The following is a 17,861-nucleotide window of genomic DNA, read 5'->3' as shown; positions in this document are numbered from 1 at the left end:
CTCTGCGCTCCTCAACACACACTCTCTGTGCACTCTGTTTGAGCCAGACCGTGGGCCAGATGCGAAGTTCAAAGAGCAAGGCCATTTCCCCACCTCCAGGGGCTCCGCTCAGATGGGCAGGCACCCTCCCACCGTCACTAGGACAGAGAATGTGGAGAGGCCCAGAAGTGTGCCACCGGGAACCTGTGCAGGAACTGGAGGGGCCCTGGTGGGGGAAGAGCGCTGGGATCCAACCACCCATCCCAGAGAAGCTGCCTGGCCAGCTGGCAGGGGCGCGAGACAGGAACCCGCCGCGGTGCCCAGCCCCGCCCGCCGGATGCCGTTCCCCACCCTGGCCACAAGGCGGCGGGCTGCCGCTGCAGAAGCCCGAGTGAAGGCGGCGGAGACCCAGGGAAGCCGAAGGAGGACTACCCAGACAGCCTGGGTGGACCCCCTGCTGCTGCCAAGCGCTTCGAAGCCTTACCTCGTTTAAGGCTCACAACCCTAATCCTTAAGTACTGTGCTTACACCAGAGGACACTGGGCCTGGGGGAGGGTCCTCGGTGTAAGTTAAGTGGCTGTCAGCAGCTGGCAGGTGACCCAGCAGAATCCAGTTCCCCTTTCCCTAGTCTCAAAACCTGAGCTCTGCATTATAACGAGTCGGGCGGAGGGAACACCCAGCAGCGGGCCTAAGGCGTGTCTCCTTCGTCTAGGCATTCCGGACTCAGTCCTGGCACATGGTGGGCATCAGTGTTCATGGTAATGACATCAGGCACAGCGAAAGAAGTCAGAAGCTCCCAAGGATCAGAGGTCATCTGTCCAACCCCTCCCTTTGGGCTAAAGAACAAACCGAGACCCTAAGAGAGGAAAAGAACTGCCCCTAGATCATCACCACACGGCCGGTGGCAGATGGCAGAACGGTTCTGAGCATTTTTTTTTCCCCTAGGGCTGCCCCTCTCTGAAAAGTTCCTAAAGTTCAAAATGTCAGGGTCGCCCAGAGTGTTCTGAGGATGTAAGACCTGTTTTTAAAACGTGCTCTATTTTCGATTTCCCAGATTAACACAATTGGACTCTGAAGAGGGGAAAAAAAACAACCTCACTTAACCGGACGTCTTTCTGAAACAAACCCATCAAGAGTTCTTTAAAAAAAGGAACTGAAATGCTGGAAGCACCCTCAAAGGGAAGCAGACGCCTGACTTTCACATCGACCCTCTCATATGACCCCAGGCTCCTGGGAGACCGGCAAGGCCGTTAAGCCGGGGCAGGCCCGCAATCCCCCGTTCCATGCCCAGATGCGCTTCGGAATACAGAACAGCTGGGACTTGGAAAGATAATATAGTGCACACACCTGCAGTAGGTTATATAACCTCCCAGCAGGGCTTGGGGCAGCAGCCGACCATCGAGCTCATTTGCATTTCTGCAGCGAAACATGAATATTCACACAAGTGCGATAAATAAAGACCATCAGCAGCCTCACATCAGTTCAAGTGCAATTTTGCCACCAATTGGATTACGAAAAACCTCTGGGCTTCCACGGAGCTTTGGAGCTTGGGAATTGCTGATGAGGGACTGCGGGCCTGCACCCCTCACGTTTCGCGGTTGGGGAGAGGGAGCTCATCCGAAGTCTTCGGACAGAGGTGGGCGTCGTGCCCGACGCTGAGAGGAGCGGGTCTCCTCGCGCCCCGGCTCCGTGCGGGCGCGGTCCCTAGCGCGCCACCCGCCTCCACGCCCCTGCGCCCGGGGAGGTACCTGCTCTGCGCTCTCCTCCCGCGGCGGGACATGCAAGTCCTGGATGACCTCGTAGACGTTCTCTGAGTCGCTGCGCGCCAGGGGCCGCGGGTACACCCAGGAGCCCGCCACGCTGCAGGCCTTGAAGCTACCGCTGCTTCCTAGGAGGCCGGCGGGAGGCGAGACGGCGGCGCAGGCCAGGTCGTCCAGGGACTGCGCGGGCCGCACGGGCGCCGCGGGCCGCAGGTACAGGCAGGCTGGCAGGCCGGGCGCCAGGCTGCTGCGCTGGGTCACGGGGCCGCGTTGCGCAGGGCCGCACAGGGAGCTGGCTCTGCCTCCGGACTCCGCGGGGGCGCCGTCGGGGCCCGCGGCCGTCGCCGCGCTCACAAACCGGTAGTCGTAGGCGAGCGACTCAGGGGCCGCGGGGCTCGGGTGGGGACATGGCGGCGGGGCAGCGGCAGGGTTGCCGAGAGCGGGCAGCTCGCGCACGTACTGCGCAGGCAGGTAGAAGGGGCGGCCGCCGGGCTCACGCCGCACGTGCCACCAGTGCTCGGTGCTGCGCCGCAGCAGCCGGTAGCGCTCATTGGGCCGGATGGCCACGCGGCGCCCGTCCTTGCCGGTGTACTCGAAGGGGTGCTCCACCAGCACGTACACGTCCCCCTCCACGTCCGCCGCCATCGCGGCCGCGGCGTTTTCCTGCGGGCAACAAGAAGGAGGGCCGCGGAGGTCAAGACCACCGAGCCTGGAATAGCCCCGCACTCGGGGACAGACTTGGGTTCGAGTCCCGATCCTGCACTCGCCGTTCGCCTTCGGGCCTCAGTTTTCCCATCTCTAAAATGGCAACTTGCGTAAAATCACATCTAAGGCTTCCATTCCTACACTCAGTGCTGGAATTGGGACAACCCTTCGTTCTGTGGGGTTGATTATAAGATTTCACCCTTGCTTCAGTCCTGCGGTGGGGAGATTGTGGGTAGTCTTGGTCCAAATCGACTGCGAGGGAAGTCTTGGCTTTAAAACGAGGGGTGATTGCCCGCTCTAAGGTCGACACCACGCTTGCTTAATAGCTTACTGCGCCTTAGTTTTCCCGTCCGTCAAGTAGGAAGAACACCCCATTTACTGCCGCTCCCCGGCTCTGTCCCGCCTGGAAGCCTCCCGCCCGCAGAGAATCCGCAGACGATCTCCTGGCACTGTCTCCCTCCAGGAGCTGGCGCCCCCACCCCCTGGTCAGAGTTGGGATGCGGGCTCTGTAGGGGGCCCAGCGAACAGCTCTACCTGGGGGCTGTCCCTGTCCCGCTTAGTCCAAGGACCTTGATGTAGAGGCCTCCGCTGCCAATGCGGGGGAACCGGTTCTCTTGGTTTCTCTTTCCTTCCCCAGCTGCATCACCGCAGACGTGAGCCCGGCCCGCCCAGCCCGGCCCGCACCACCCCCTGCTCTCCGGCTCTCACGCCGCCTCCCGAGAAAGGCCCTGCCCCTGTGGCCTGCCCACCTGCCCTGTCACCCCTACAGTGTCCCCACGAGTGGCTCCTGGAGAATGCACTCTGAGACAGTGACTATAAATGCGGAGTCCCAGAGCAGGGCCACCCAAAGCTCTCCGGAGTGGTGGTCATAAGCCCCGCTCCCGCCCGGGCTTGGGGTGTCAGGGATGGGGGAGAGCCTAACTAAATCTGCCTGCGCCCCTCCACCAAAGCCATGAGTCGGTGGTTTTCTCCGGAAGTGCATGGCCCCTCCAAACTCCCACACTGACCACACCTCCTCCTGCCCCCTAAGGTGGCCCGGACCCGGGGCCAGGAGACCGCCGCTTGCCGAGGCAGAGGAGCAGGTTCCAACGGGGGCCCCAGCAGGGCTCCTCCGCCACTTTGTCAAGCGTTCCTCGACGAGGAAAGGGTGTAAACTGAGTCACTAAGCACATTGGGCCCCGGAGGCAGGGTCATCGAGCTACCGAGTGCTGAGCCAACAAACCCCAAGCAGGACACTCCCCCGGCGCCCCTTCCCCCTGGACCCCGCAGCGCACTCACGTCGGCTGGGCGGGCCTCAGGGAGCCCATGGGCTGGGTGGGCGGAGCCGGCGGTGGCTGCAGGTTAAACCCCTACCATCGCCCTGGGCGGGGTTTCCAGGGGCGAGGCCGAAGAGGCTGCGCGGAACCGGAGCTGGCAAGTAGAGCGAAGAGGGACAGGGACGCTCAGGAGTGCTGTCACCGATACCCAAAGCAGCCGTGTCTGGGTGGGGCGAGGAGGAGCCTGAATGCCTCTGCTGGGGACCTTGGGGGGCATTGGGACGAGGCCCAGAGCGGAAGGCCGGCACCTGGAGCCGGGACGGCTGCGTCTGAAGGGGCACTGGCGGGTCGCGAGCGGAGCCCAAGGAGGATGGGACCGCCCCTGTTCCGCCTTCCCCCTCCATTCCCAGCCCCCCCCGCCCCGGGATTTGCTGTCCGGGAGTCCCTGCGTCCCTCCCGTGCGCGGCTCTGGGAATGCCGGGCTGGGGCTGGTTGTCTCGTGCGGGCGTTCCCGTTCCCGGTGAGGTTATTTGCACCCTGAATGACCCACTGCGAGCCCTTTCAACCGGATTGCAAACCCGCCCGCTCCGGGCCCACCTCCTCCCTCACCAGGGCCTTTCCCGGCGCAGCCCGGCCGGGCCTGGAAAAACTCCGAGCGGGATTCCCAGCGCAGGGACACCCACCGGAGCTCAATGTCTCGGGCTGGATAAGAAGGGGACCCGGCCTCGGTTCCTTCCCCGACCCTGGGGAAACACAGAGAAGGGGAGGGATTGGGGAAGCCGGGAGGATCCCTGGAGCGCGAACGCGCACCAGTCGCCAGGAGGTCCCCTGCGTCCACTGCCCAGGCGACTCAAGCTACAGCGGCGTCAACGCCTGGGTCGGCGCTGGGGGCCCGGGCCTGCTCCCCTCCAGCCCCCAGACGGAGGGCAGCCCTTCGCCTACCTTCTCCTCCCCGTGGGATGCGGCCCGCGCAGCTCCCGCCCCAGTGCGGAGACAAGGGGAGCAGGCGCGCGGAGCTCCCGGGTGCGGACCCGCCACCTGCCGCACCCTTCCCTCCCCCACCCTGCCCCTTTCCCCACCCCCACCCCACCTCCCACCCCCCAACCCCCGCTCGGCGCCCCACTCCCGACCCTGCCTGCCCGGGCACCTCGGGGCGTCCGCTCGCCGGCTTCGCCTCCACTTGCCCCGGCAGGCGCGCGTGGGCTCGGCGTCCCGCGCTCCCTCCTCGACCGTGCGGCTCCCGCGCTGCCGGGTTTCCTGTTCAACAATATAACCAGGGAGGCACCGGCGGAGAGCGCACGGCAGAACTTCCTCCCGGACTGGGGCTGGGCTGCGGTTGCGAGAGACAATCCCCGGTGTCCTGGCTTCCTGTCCCCTCTGGGCCGGGCCAGCGCCTGAGGAGCGAAGACGCCACCCCCTCCCCTGCACTTCCCGGGATCCTGGGCCACACCTGGCTGTCTCCAGGGAGAAAGAGGCTGCCGGGCTGAGATGGTGGGACTGGGGAGGCCGGGAGCCTCCCCCGCAGCTTCTCCTGGCCAGATTGCCCTCCCACCATCCCCCACCCCTTCTTGATCCTTGTGGGGAAGGAGGGCCACCCTCCAATCCGTCCACAGGGTAAGCTCAGAACAACCTCCAGGAGTCCAGCCCCAGGGCCCTCCGCCTTGGGGGTCTTCTGTTTGGGAATTTTTTGCCTCTCTGGACAAGCAGCCTCGCCCTGAACTGAGCCTGCACTCACTCCAGACATCACAAGCCACAGCCCCAGCACACCCCCTGCCCTCAGGGGCCCCAAGGAACAGTTGTGCCTGTGGACCTGGCTGTGTGTGCCAAGAGCTGGCTGATTCAGGCCAGTGTTCTGGGAGGAAGAAGGGCCCGCATCCCAGGCCATGGCCTCTCTTGACACCACCTCCTGGGGACCCAGGGTTGGGTGGGAAGCTGAATCGGGCCACGCTCGTTCTGGAACTCCCTTACCTCTGTATCTTTGCCTCTGCTAGGCATTGCCCACCTGTGAGTCCACACTTCCTCTGAGAATCTCAGTGTATCTGAGCCTTGGTGGCACCTTGGGACCCTCCAGGGTGAGCACACAGCAGAACTCAGCATTGGTCTTTGGTGTCCGACATGCTTAGAAAATAGTGGCTGGTGCCGGGCACGATGGCTCATGCCTGTAATCCCAGCACTTTGGGAGGCTGAGGCGGGCGGATCATGAGGTCAGGAGATCGAGATCACCCTGGCTAACACGGTGAAACCCCGTCTCTACTAAAAATATAAAAAATTAGCCGGGCGTGGTGGCGGGAGCCTGTAGTCCCAGCTACTCCGGAGGCTGAGGCAGGAGAATGGTGTGAACCCAGGAGGCAGAGCTTGCAATGAGCTGAGATCATGCCACTGCACTCCAGCCTGGGCGACAGAGCAAGACTCCATCTCAAAAAACAACAAAAAAAGAAAAAAAGAAAATAGTGGCTGGAGGAATCTTCTCTCCCTCCCTACCTTTTAGGTCCCTCTCCACCTGCAGCACAGCCAGGCAGCAGCTGGCAGTGGTGGTGGTCTTTGCATGGGGTCAGGCAGGTATGATGCCCCACTCTGCTGCTTGGCGGCTGGTAGGCCTTGGGAGTTCTGCCTTATCTCTGCAGCTCAGATTTCTTTCCTGTCAATGGGATAGTAACACCCACTTCACTGGATTATTGGGAAGATTAAATGAGTTCCACTAAGCAGTGCTTACCACATGCCCAGCGTACACAATATATCAGCCATTTTTTTTAAGATGGAGTCTCACTCTGTCTCCCAGGCCGAAGTGCAGCGGCACGATCTGGGCTCACTGCAACTTCCGCCTCCGGGTTCAAGTGGTTCTCCTGCCTCAGCTTCCTGAGTAGCTGGGACTACAGGCACCTGCCATCATGCCCAGCTAATTTTTGTATTTTTGTAGAGATGGGGTTTCACCATGTTGGCCAGGCTGGTCTTGAACTCCTGACCTCAGATGATCCAACCTCCTTGGCCTCCCAAAATGCTGGGATTACAGGTGTGAGCCACCATGCCTGGCTATATCAGCTATTATGACTACTTATATTATGTGATAAGCTCTTGGGGGTTGGATTGGAATCTCCAAACCACCTGTCCTCTTTCAGGGAGAAGAGGAGAAGGGGAAGTCCCAGTTACTCAGGCGGCTGAGGTGGAAGAATTGCTTGAACCTGGGAAGTGGAGGTTGCAGTGAGCCAAGATCACGCCACTGCACTCCAGCCTGGGCATCGGAGTGAGACCGTATCCAAAAAAAAAAGGGAGGGGAGAAGGGGAAACAAGTGCCCTCAGGGGCGCTTTGCTGAGGCTGGAGAGGGCCTGAGCCCACCGGCAGGGCAGCACCAGGTCACGTGCTGTGGGCCTCCCTCTCCCAGTTTCTCTTCTCTTCTCCGGGCCTACCCATCTACTGTCCTGGAGGGAGGTGAGGCCCTTGGGGGAAGCTGGGGCACCTAGATTGGCAGAGGGTGCCACCTTGTAATCTGAAAGGGGCCTTTAAGGACAGGAAATCTCAGACCTGAATGTTGTCTGTTTCCATCCCATTTTACTGCAACCTGATTTCCCTGAGAATTAGTCTGTTTCCTGCTCCTGTTCTTAAAATGGACAATGGTGTGGGCCTCCCCTTGGAGGGGTCCCCTGGGCTTCTCCTGGAACTTCTGAGGAAGGTCAGCAGCCAAGTAAAAGTCATTTTGAGCCCTAAAACCATGAGCCCTGAATCGGGGGCTCCGCTTAAATAACCCATCTTTCCTGAGCCCCGTCTCTCCTTTATTTCTCCTCTGAGAAATGTCCCCTGTATCCTGAGGTTTCACATGATCCAGTGTCAAGGGTCTGTGCTTTGACATTTAAGTCACAGGAAAAGAAGCCACCGGCGTGGGATCAGCTTGAGTTGTTATACAAGTGTGAGTACACCTCCCCAGAGACCCTGAGATCCTACCCCAGGGAGAGCCTGACTGCTGGGCTTGGCAAGGTGGTTTTCTTACTCTCTTCTCCCTGCCCACTCCTGGCATGCAAGCCCTCTGCCTACAAGTGTTTGCCACGGACCTCCCAAGCCTTCCCCCCTGCCAGGGACTAACATGAGGGTAGGGGACCCTGACAGATGGTAACGGATGGCTGGTGGTCTCCTCCCAGGCAGTGGCAGTGCTAGAATTCAGAAGCCAGACCAGTGATGAGAAAGATCAGGTCTTTACTGCAAAATCATTCAAAACTCACACGGCAGCAATTCCTTCAATACATTGCAAAGACTCCTCAGGGCCAGAGCCCCGCTCACTAGGAACAGTGTATTGCATAAAATAACATTTTAAAAATAGTGTGGGCACTACCTTTCTGAGGGAGGGGAGGCGGGAAGAGTCAATGCATCTGAAAGCACTGGCAGCTTCTGGGGAACGGGCCCCCCAGGGCCTCAACCCTGCTGCCTCCGAGGGCACCTTCGGGGAGAATCCTCACAGGCCCAAGCCCTCCCCAGGCCAGGCTCCTGCCCACACAGGGATGGGGCAATGAGGGCTCTGACTAGGCCGGGCTTGTGGTGGAGCGTTAATGGGGGCCATGGCGGGTGCATAACCCAGCTCCTGGCTTAGGAGGCATTGGCATCTGGGCACAGGTGTGCGCCATGACTGGGAGAAGCTGTGCACAGCCTCCACCTGCCTGCCACCGTCACCTCTGTTCTGCTGCACAGGCATCCAGCTCCAAGGCTGGGTGGGTGACTCAGCAGCTAATCGCCCCCAGGGAAGGGTGGGGGTGGGCTCATCTCTGACAGTGACATGCGGCTCTCCACCTGAGGCCTCAGACTCCAAGCTGAGTGCAGGTAAGACAGCTAGGACTGAGGGCCTGCAGATAAGACAGCTAGGACTGAGGGCCTGCTGGGTCCAGGAGAGGTGGGGGAAGGCGACAGACAGACCAGCAAACCCACACTTCCCTGAAGCCTGGAGGGTCTGAACTTCACTTTGAAAGGCTCCCGCCCCAGCCCCAAGGCCCCTTCAAAGGCAGTCCTGCTCCGGGGAAGTTCTTCAGTCTCCAGTGTCCTGGCTGGGCAAGTTCAGTGATGCTGAATGGCTTTGTGAGGCGGCAGCTGCATCCACAGGGCAGTTCCCCCACACGCCCTGCACAGCTTAGGGCGAAGGACCAGGTCACTTCTCCACAGTGCAGGGTGCGGCTGCCTGCCCTCTGTGGGGTCCTGCCTATCTGTGCCCTGGCAGGGGTCAGTCAGGCAGAGAGTGTGACCCCGGGCACCCACCAAGGTGGGCCTGGAGCATCTGCAGCAGCGCCCCTGTCTGTAGAGGGGTGAGGAGGGCACGGGGATCGGGGGTGGGCAAGACGGCGACCCTCCCTAAACCGAGGAGGGCTCAAAGTGCTGACAGTGCTGGTTTCCAGTCATTTCTCCTTCTCCTAATGGGGCCGAGGCCCCAGGCTAGAGAAGAGCTAGGGGCTCTGACGCTGAGAAAGCGGTGGGCTCAGCAGGTGAGACGCACTGGGGTGGGGAGTAAAGAGGAGACAGAGAGGAAGTGGGGTCACCAGGACTGGCCCTGCCCTGCCGAGGGGCGGTTTGGCACTGGCAGTGAGGGCTAGGAAAGGCACCGGGTAGACCCACAGGCCCTGTCCCAGCAGTGGCCTGCCCGCCAGCCTAACCCGCTGCCTCTAGGCCAGGCCTGAGTGGCTCCTGTGCATCCGCTGGGGGTGAGAATGTCTGGATTTCATGGGTGACTCACGTAGGGTCAAGAATAAAAAAATACTTTCTGTTGAAATATGAATGGGAAAAATCCACCTTAAAAAACTAGACCTTTTAATCAGGAATGTGGAATTGAAAATGCTCCCCAAGTCCCCTTTCCACAGTGTTTGGGCAGCCCTCACGGAGGCGCCGGGCCGCTGGTGAGCCAGGGCCTGGTGAGTAAAGGCCCTGTCTGCCCCGAGACAGGGAGCATCTGGCGGTGGCCACGCCTCCTGCAGCAGAGGGGTGGGGGGAGGGCCAGGGGACATCACGGGGACTTCCTGGGCTTTCTCTGGGAGGCCGGTGCTCTGGTCACATCTGAGGGTCTTCCTGACAAGGGGACACAGCTGTGACACGGTGAGTATCCTGGGCTGATGGCAAACCCAGCTGGGATGGCTGAGCCACACTCACCCCCGGCCTTCAGAGCGGGGTCAGCAGGTGGGCATCAGGCGAAAATGTTCTGTTCCTGGTACTTGCGCCGGCGGGCACAGCGGGGGCAGCCCTTCTTCACCACAGCCTGGCAGCTCTGGTGGAAGACGGTCTTGCAATCAGCACACCTGGGGAGAGAGCAGTATGCCTGCTGGTGCTGGCTGGGCTGGAGGTTGCCCTGTGGCCACGCTGGCCAGCCCTTTTGATCAGAACCCATGATACGGCTGTGACGTACTGTGTAACCGATGCATACACACCGTGCCTCTCCGTTCTGGAACAGGAGATTCTCGAAACAGTGCTTACCCATACGTCATACAATGCACACTGATATTCTCTGTCCTATTGCATTTTTTATAAATGCTGCTTGAGATTCATTAAAGATCTCTTGCCTATATTTAAAAAATATTTATGGCCAGGCACGGTGGCTCACGCTTTTAATCCCAGCACTTTAGGAGGCCAAGGCGGGCGGGTCACAAGGTCAGGAGATCGAGACCATCCTGGCTAACACGGTGAAACCCCATCTCTACTAAAAATACAAAAATTAGTCGGGCGTGGAGGTGTGTGCCTGTAGCCCCAGCTGCTGGGGAGGCTGAGGCAGGAGAATGGCATGAACCCGAGAGGCAGAGCTTGCAGTGAGCCGAGACTGCGCCACTGCACTCCAGCCTGGGCGACAGAGCGAGACTCCATCTCAAAAAGAAAAAAAAAAAAATTTTTACTTATTTTATTTATTTTTCAGAGTCTTGCTCTGTTGCCCAGGCTGGAGTGCAGTGGCACGATCTTGGCTCACTGCAACCTCTGCCTCCCGAATTCAAGTGATTCCCCTGCCTCAGCCTCCCAAGTAGCTGGGATACAGGTGCCCACCACCACACCTGGCTTACTTTTGTGTTTTTAGTGGAGGCGGGGTTTCACCATGTTGGCCAGGCTGGTCTTGAACTCCTGACCTCAAGTGATCCACCTGCCTTGGCCTCCCAAAGTGCTGGGATTACAGGTGTGAGCCACCACGCCCGGCCAAGATGGTATAATTTTAAAAACTCAGCCCCAGGCCCATTCAGGGCTGAATCCTGGCCAGTGGACACCAACAGAAAAAGAACTAATGTTCCCAGTTCAGTTTTCCACGCCCACATGGGTTGCAGGAAGGTCTGGACAAATTCTTCCATTGAGAGGTTGCGGATAATGAGCAATAACTGGGAACAAGAGGGATCATTTCAGCAACAGACACAGTGGCAGTGGCAGGTACCACCCACCAGGTGCCCACTTTGTGCCCGGTCTCATGCCAACAGTGCAGGGTGGTAACTCATACAACCCTCCTCAACCCATGCATACACTGAGGCGCCAGGAGGCTCCACTCAGAGAGCCGGCAGCCACCTCTTCTTTAGGAAGACAGATGGTTCCGTAGAGGCAGAGGAGTCCTGGGAAAGCTTGTCTTGTCCCCTGAGCTGGACTGGAGCTGGCCATGACTGCCCACAGCATGGGCTGCCCCAACAACTGCACCACCCCTTGGCACAGCACAAAGTGGATGTTCAATACGTTCCTGCCCACAGAGCAAAGCCTGCTGCCCTGCGTGCTTGGGCCAGGCTGTGGGTGTGGGGAAGGGTGGGGCTGGGAGGCAGCTGTCTGGGTGTCCCACATACCTGACTGTGGTGTCAAACTCAAAGGGGAAGATGATGTCGTGGTGCTGGCAGATCTGGCAGATGAAGCCGCGCTGGGTGCACAGGTCGCAGTGGTAGACATGCTGGGAGGCAAATTCAATCAGGGCCTTGAGGAATCCTTCATACACCCCGTCTGCGATCTGTGGAGGGCAAGTAGGAATCCTTCATACACCCCGTCTGCGATCTGTGGAGGGCTGGTAAACTGAGGCCCTAGGCCTTTCAAGCAGCTGCACTGAGGCGCCATGGCACCCTGCCTGGAGAACTTCTACCCGCAGTTTCCACGTGGGCAAGAAAAGAAAACCTCCCTGAATCAGGCTGAGCAATGCCAGCGTCCAGCCCGTGGGCACTGAGGTCACTGGGGGCTAATGGGATTTATAGATGAGACCCAAATCCACTGTACCCTCCCCTTGGGGATAGGAGTATTCCAAACTCTCTTCCCTGTGATCCTGGGGTTGCTGGAGTGCTTGTTTATTCCAGGGGTGCTGGGGGTATCTGTCCCTGCCCAGGAAGCTGGGGCAGCAGGGCAACCCACCCTGAGCTGCAGAAAAGCTACAGACTGCTGTCTTCTTCAGTAAACTACAGACACCCCCTCTTCCATCTTCCTTGCTGACTTCTCTGGGAATGAAGTCTCTCTAGAGGTCTGGGCGGGGGAAGCATGACACTCTCACCTGCTGGAGGTCAGCAACACTGAACCTATGCGGAGACTCCAAGAGATAATTCCTGTGGTTGAGCCTTCAAACAAAACACAAGCGATTCTTTAGAAAGGTTTCCAGGACCCAGGCCAGCCTGTGTTTGTTTATACTCCCCTGGCGCTGCTCACCAGGCAGACACCTCCCGCCTGGGCGGGGCAGGGGCTAGGAGTGTAATTGGGCCTGCCTGGGCTTGGGGCCTGGTCTTCAAGGTAACTAACTAGCTGGTGGGACCTTGGGCACATTACTTAACCTCTCTGAACCTTGGGTTTCCCTCTCTGGGAAATGGAGTTGTTTGGATTAAGTAACTTATTTAAAGCATTTGGCTTGGTACAGAGCTCACAGTAAACACGTAATTAACCATGAGGAGGAGGATGGGTGCAGACACCTGGGACCAGGAACTGGGCTAAGAGCTTCATACGCATTCATTCATTTGATCCTCACAATAATCCTGTGAGGCTGGTACTATCACAATCCGAAGTTTGAGAAGAGGAAACAGAGAGGTTAAATCACTTGCCTGAGGTCACACAGCTAGTAGGTGGGAGAGCTGGAGTTTGAACATAGGGGCCTGGCTCCAGAGCCTGCACCCCTGTCCACCTGGCAAATGCCTAGAGATGCAGGCTGTTGTCATTATTGCCACCATTACATACGAGGGACAGTGCTGGGGACAGCAATGCACAGGATATGACCCTGCCCTCCTGTGGCCCCTGGTTTGGCCGAGGGACAGACATTCAAGTGTCTGGTTTCAGTGCTACATGAAAGCAACTGAGACATGTCCTAAGCACAGCAGATCCCATCTCAGAGGTGGCTGGGGGAGCAGAGAACAAGGGCTCAGCCACCAACGCAGCTCTAGTTTCCACCACACCAACGGGAGGGATCCAGTGGGCCCCATCCTGATGGGGAGGAAACACCTGCAGAAAGTCCCTTAGTGCAAAACCTGCCTGGCCTGGCTGTGTGTGTTTGCGTGGGTACTGGGGGTGGGAGGTTACTCCAAGTCAGAGGATGCTTGGGAACCTGCCCCAGGATGCCCCAGATATCTGGGGACAGGATGGTGCCAGCCCTGGGTCTGGACCTCTGGGGTGCAAGCTGTGGAGCATCTGGAATGGGGGCTTGGCCTTGTCCCAGCTGGTGGCCTCAGCTGTGGTCCAGGGGAGCCCAATCCGGGGTGGAGAGGGTGAGTCCCACCAAGCAGCCACACAGGCCAAGATGCCAACTGGCCCCTCAGTTTACCATGCTGGTATCCCCAGTAAACTTCCTGCACTCTAGGAAGGGAAGCTGCCATTTGTCACCAAGAAAACATGGGACACAGCGGGCTGGGGGGACACAGGTTGGCCCTCAGCTGGCAGGAGGGTGGGCTGATCTGGATGGAGAATTAGCTTTGCCATCTGTCCTCTGACCACAGTCATGGAAGCCCTGGGAGCCCCTGTGCCCTGGGCCTGTCACCCTCTCAGCAAGGACTTGCAAGTGGCTTAGTCAAGGCCAGAGGGGAGAGGGCACTGACCCAGGGGTGAGAGGCCACTTCTCCTCCTGGCCTCCAGGAGAGAAACTCTCATGCACCGGGGCACAGCCAGGCCTACCTGGGGCCTCAGTTTCTCCACCCACACAATGAGGAGAACCCTCTTTGTCCTCTGGCGTGAGGCTGGCTACCTGGGAAAGAGACCAGAGGAATCTGGAGGGCTCTCTGGGAGAGAGGAAGATGAGGGGAGAGGTCGAATCTTAGCTCCTGGAACCGATGAAGTGATGGGGAAGGAAAGGGCCAGGCAAGGGCTGGAAGATCGGGGGGACGTGGGTGGGGGGCCTGGGTGCCACCTGTCTCCTGAGCCCTGGCTTCTCCTCTGCCCACCCCTCCCTGGCTGTCGGGAGGGACAATGAGGTCTGGTGGGTGGACAGGGTGTGGGGCATTTCTGTGATGGCTTCCTCCCAAGGGCTGGAGAGGACACTCTCAGGGGCTTCTCTGGCCCTTGGAGACATGTGCCAGGTCTGCCGGAGAGAACCCAGCCAGGCAGCTGCCACTAGTGCAGGACAGCTCCTCCCTGACTCCCTGACATCCACGACCTGCCCATGCCTCAGCCCTCTCCTCTCAACCTTCCCTCTGGCTGACTCGGTCCAAGCGCAACTCCCTGGGCTAATTACTAGCACCAGCTGCCACCCAGGGCGCTCCCCTTCACCAACTGCACTCCACTGGGGCCAGAATCGTCTTTTTGTGTGTTTGTTTTGTGTTTTCGAGACAGAGTCTCGCTCTGTCTCCCAGCCTGGAGTGCAGTGGCGTGATCTTGGCTCACTGCAACCTCTGCCTCCTGGGTTCAAGTGATTCTCCTGCCTCAGCCTCCCTGGTAGCTGGGATTACAGGTGCCTGCTACCACGCCCGGCTAATTTTTAGTAGAGACGGGGTTTTGCTATGTTGGCCAGGCTGGTCTCGAACTCCTGACCGAAGGTGATCCACCCTTCTTGGCCTCCCAAAGTGCTGGGATTACAAGCATGAGCCACCACACCTGGTCTTTTCAGAGTGGTCTTTTCTAAGCCGCTGACTGGAAGTGACAGCCCCGTGCTCAAAATCCTTCAATCGTTCCCCACAGGTGGCAGATCAAATCCAAAGGTCTCGAGGGCCCTTTGAGTTCTGGGCCTTGCACCTGAAGCCCAGCTGCCCAGAGCCCCTCAAGGGTGTCAGTGAGCTGTGCTCCTGCCCGCCTCTTGCTACCGGTCTCTTAGCCAGGAAAGCCAGGTTCTCCCCTGCCCTTTCTACTCTTCTCTCATTTTTCTAAGCACCAGTTCAACAAACACACGATGCCACTGGTGTGGCAACACGTGTGTGTGTGGATGGAGTGAGGTGCAGAAGCAGGTGGTGGTGGGCTCTGAGAAGGGCTGATTGAATGGTCTCCTTTATTCCCTTTCATAAATTTTCCTCGCTTGGAAGATTGACCTTTGTAAAGAAGAAAAACATTTTGGAAAAGATCTCTGCATGCCCTCAGCTCAGATGCCATCTCCTCTGGGAGCTCCTCTGGGCCCTGCCAAGGCTGGATCAGGTGCCCTCAGGGCACACACGATGCTGACCCAGGGCCATCTGTGGCCCAGACTCTGGGTCCCTCATGCAGCCCTCACCACTGCTCAGGAGGCCACAGGAATGGAGGAATCACTGGCCCATTTTATAGATGGGAAAGCTGGACCCAGAGAAGTGAAGCAACTTTCCTGACTTGCAGTGGGTGAGGGCCTCCCATGCTCTTTCCCCTACCCCATGCTGTTTCCATGGGACTTCCACAGGCATGGGAAGCAGGCTGAGTGCATAGCAGGAGGGTCAGGGAGAGAGAGACAGGGCTGCCCCTGGTGCCCACAGAGACAGGTCAGTAAAGCCGATGAACAAACTCTCTCAGCAGGGCGGGGATGGGTGAATGGGGCTGGGGTCCACAACCCACCCCACAGGCATCTGGTCTACACAGGTCTGCAGGCCTGTGCAGGTACCTGGCTCCTTGACCAAGGAGGGTGATGAGGCCCCACCTGACCCCAGAGATTTTGCCACCTGGTTAGGTGGGCAGGAGGATAGTCTCTCTGGAGCCCTGGGTCATGGACTCTCAGAGGTAGGGAGTGAGTCAGCACTGGCCAAGAGGTGGAGACCCAGTCACCCGTGATGCTTGGGATGCGCAGAGCCTCCTGGGGTGAAGCCTTCTAAGGGTCTAGGGTCCCACATGGTGGTCCCCAGAGGGCTTTCTGTTCTTCCAGGCCCTGCAGAGGAGACCAAGCCTCAGCTGGCAGCTGTGGGGCCAGATTCTCTTCTTTGCCTAGGGGAGAGCCCCCTGGGGACCTGCTCGAGGCACACCCTGGCCCTGAGGAGGCCCGGCTCTGGGAGCACTGCAGCCAGGATGGAGGAGGCAGTCTTCAGAGAGGCGCTGTCTAGGCCAGCCCTGTGGGGAGGGAAGGCCAGACAGGGGAACCTGGAGGGGCTTGTGAACTGGTCCCTGCCCCCAGAAACCCAGCAGAGGTGGACTCGAAGCCCATTCTGGGCAGTAGGCACCAGCAGGCTTCTCTGCCTGAGGTCTGCCCTCCTGAGGGTGCCGGGAGAGCACAGCCCTGGGAAGACTGCGGCCTGGGCGTGACCTGAGGACTAGGAAGCGTTTATGACAGGCATGGAGAGGCCTAAGTCCCTGTTGAAGCCCAGCATCACATCCCATTCCTGAGCACCAAAGGCCCCAGGCCCTAGGTAAGAGAAGCTTCCTGAAGGACATCCTGAGGGCCCCGCCCCGATCACACTTCTTTGGAGAACTTCAGGAGGGAGGCTGGCATGGGCCAGACGGCTGGCTGGTACAGGGAAGAGGTGGGAACATCCGGCCCTCGCCTGCCTCTCGCCACACTCCCCACTTCCCTCCTCACTGTAGCCAAAGTTCTCCCTGGGCTTTCCACCAATGGTGCCTTCGTTCATGGCCTGTGCGTGCCATTCCTTCTGTCTAGAACGCTCTTTCCCCCTTTGCTTCTCCTTTCTGATTCTTCCTAATTTTTCAAGTCTCACCTTAGAAGTCACTTCCTCCAGGAAGTCCTTTCTGCTTTGTCCTCCTCTGATCTGGGCTGGATGTCAAGCCTCTGTGGTTCCAGGACATCCTGCCTCTCACCCTCACCCCCGGATGGAGTTGCTGGCTTTCCCACCTGTCTTCCCTGCCAGGCCAGAGGCTTCCGGCGGGTCGGCCCTGGCTCTGCCCTGCTCAGTGTTGGAGCCCACATGCCTCTCCAGGCGTGCAGTGCTTAGTATGTTCTCAGTCCATGTTTTTGAGTGAACAAATAGATACATGAACAAAACCCCAAAATCACCCCCAAAAGATGTGATCATTTCCCAGGCCCAGTGGGAAGATCTCTGCCCTGGTTTCCTCCAGGTGGACGCCTTGCCCTGGGCACTGCCCCCGTGTGTGTATGCGTGTGCACAAGTGCCTGCATGTGTGTACATTTGTGTGCATGTGCATGGGTGTGGATGTCTATGTATTTGTGTATAAATTTATGTGTGTGGGTGTGTGTGCACATGTGTGTCTGTGTGTACATGTGCATATATGTATGTGTGTTCGTATGCATGCATGTGCGTGTGTACGTGCACTCACACGCATACACGTAGAGGTTGCTCACCTCTTGCTGAGCTCCTTCAGGGCGCCGCTCCGGCACAGGCCCAGGTAATCCCCCAGGAGCTTCAGCTGCTCCCGGCTCCTCCCAATGAGGTGCATCCGCTCCACATGCTCGTACAGAGACGCGTTCACCATCTGCAGGTTGATGAGGGGCTGGGCCCGGATCTGCGTCAGAAACTTCAGGGCCTGCCTGCAGATCTGGGGGTACCACCAGGCATTAGGGATGGGAAAGAATGGCTGTTCAGTGAGCACTGCCTGGCCAGGTGCCACATGACCTGCTCACTTACCTGAGGGGCTATCTTCATTTTACAGATGGGGAAACTGAGGCTCTCAGGGAGATGAAGAGATTTGGCTAGGGTCACCCAGCTTGTAAATGGTACAGTCAAGCTCTGAACCCAGTTTATCTGACTCCCAAACCCACTGTCCCTCTAATGGCAAGGGTCACTGCCCCCTCCCCAATCATGCTGAGATGAGGGAGGGACCGCTCTGGTAACGCCCCCTCCCTCTGGGCCTCACAGATCCTTCCCACTTTTTCCTGTCCTCCCAGCCCCGATTTCCCCTGACTAAAGGAAACAGGCACTCCCTTCTGTGCCC

The 17,861-nt window shown here is 59.0% G+C and overlaps 2 protein-coding genes across 5 annotated transcripts in view; both read right to left on the bottom strand.

Moving 5' to 3' along the window:
* The window catches only part of ARHGAP27 (Rho GTPase activating protein 27), a 37,034-nt gene extending 32,022 nt beyond the window's left edge, over positions 1-5,012 (bottom strand). For 2 of the 4 annotated variants that reach the window (XR_004026984.1, XM_030799786.1), the window contains exons 1-4: positions 4,848-4,963; positions 4,310-4,443; positions 3,723-3,854; positions 1,728-2,402 (exon numbers count right to left, since the gene is read on the bottom strand). Coding sequence is in view for 3 of the 4 variants with exons in the window: in XM_030799786.1 (XP_030655646.1) it covers positions 1,728-2,384 (657 nt within the window). In the remaining variant the exon portion in view is untranslated. Of the gene's footprint in view, positions 1-1,456; positions 2,403-3,722; positions 4,028-4,309; positions 4,444-4,847 lie in introns of those variants that run through there. The other 2 variants (XM_030799789.1, XM_030799787.1) reach the window with 2 other exon arrangements.
* A 4,421-nt stretch (positions 5,013-9,433) lies between these two features.
* PLEKHM1 (pleckstrin homology and RUN domain containing M1) overlaps positions 9,434-17,861 on the bottom strand; it is a 53,186-nt gene continuing 44,758 nt past the window's right edge. The window contains exons 9-12 of the mRNA XM_030799784.1: positions 17,272-17,465; positions 12,151-12,214; positions 11,465-11,622; positions 9,434-9,961 (exon numbers count right to left, since the gene is read on the bottom strand). Of these exons, the coding sequence (XP_030655644.1) occupies positions 9,850-9,961; positions 11,465-11,622; positions 12,151-12,214; positions 17,272-17,465 (528 nt within the window). The 3' untranslated portion in view covers positions 9,434-9,849. The remainder of the gene's footprint in view (positions 9,962-11,464; positions 11,623-12,150; positions 12,215-17,271; positions 17,466-17,861) is intronic.

This window comes from Nomascus leucogenys, chromosome 19 (assembly GCF_006542625.1).
Source record: "Nomascus leucogenys isolate Asia chromosome 19, Asia_NLE_v1, whole genome shotgun sequence".
Lineage (NCBI taxonomy): Eukaryota > Metazoa > Chordata > Mammalia > Primates > Hylobatidae > Nomascus > Nomascus leucogenys.
This window is presented reverse-complemented; position numbering and strand designations above follow the sequence as displayed.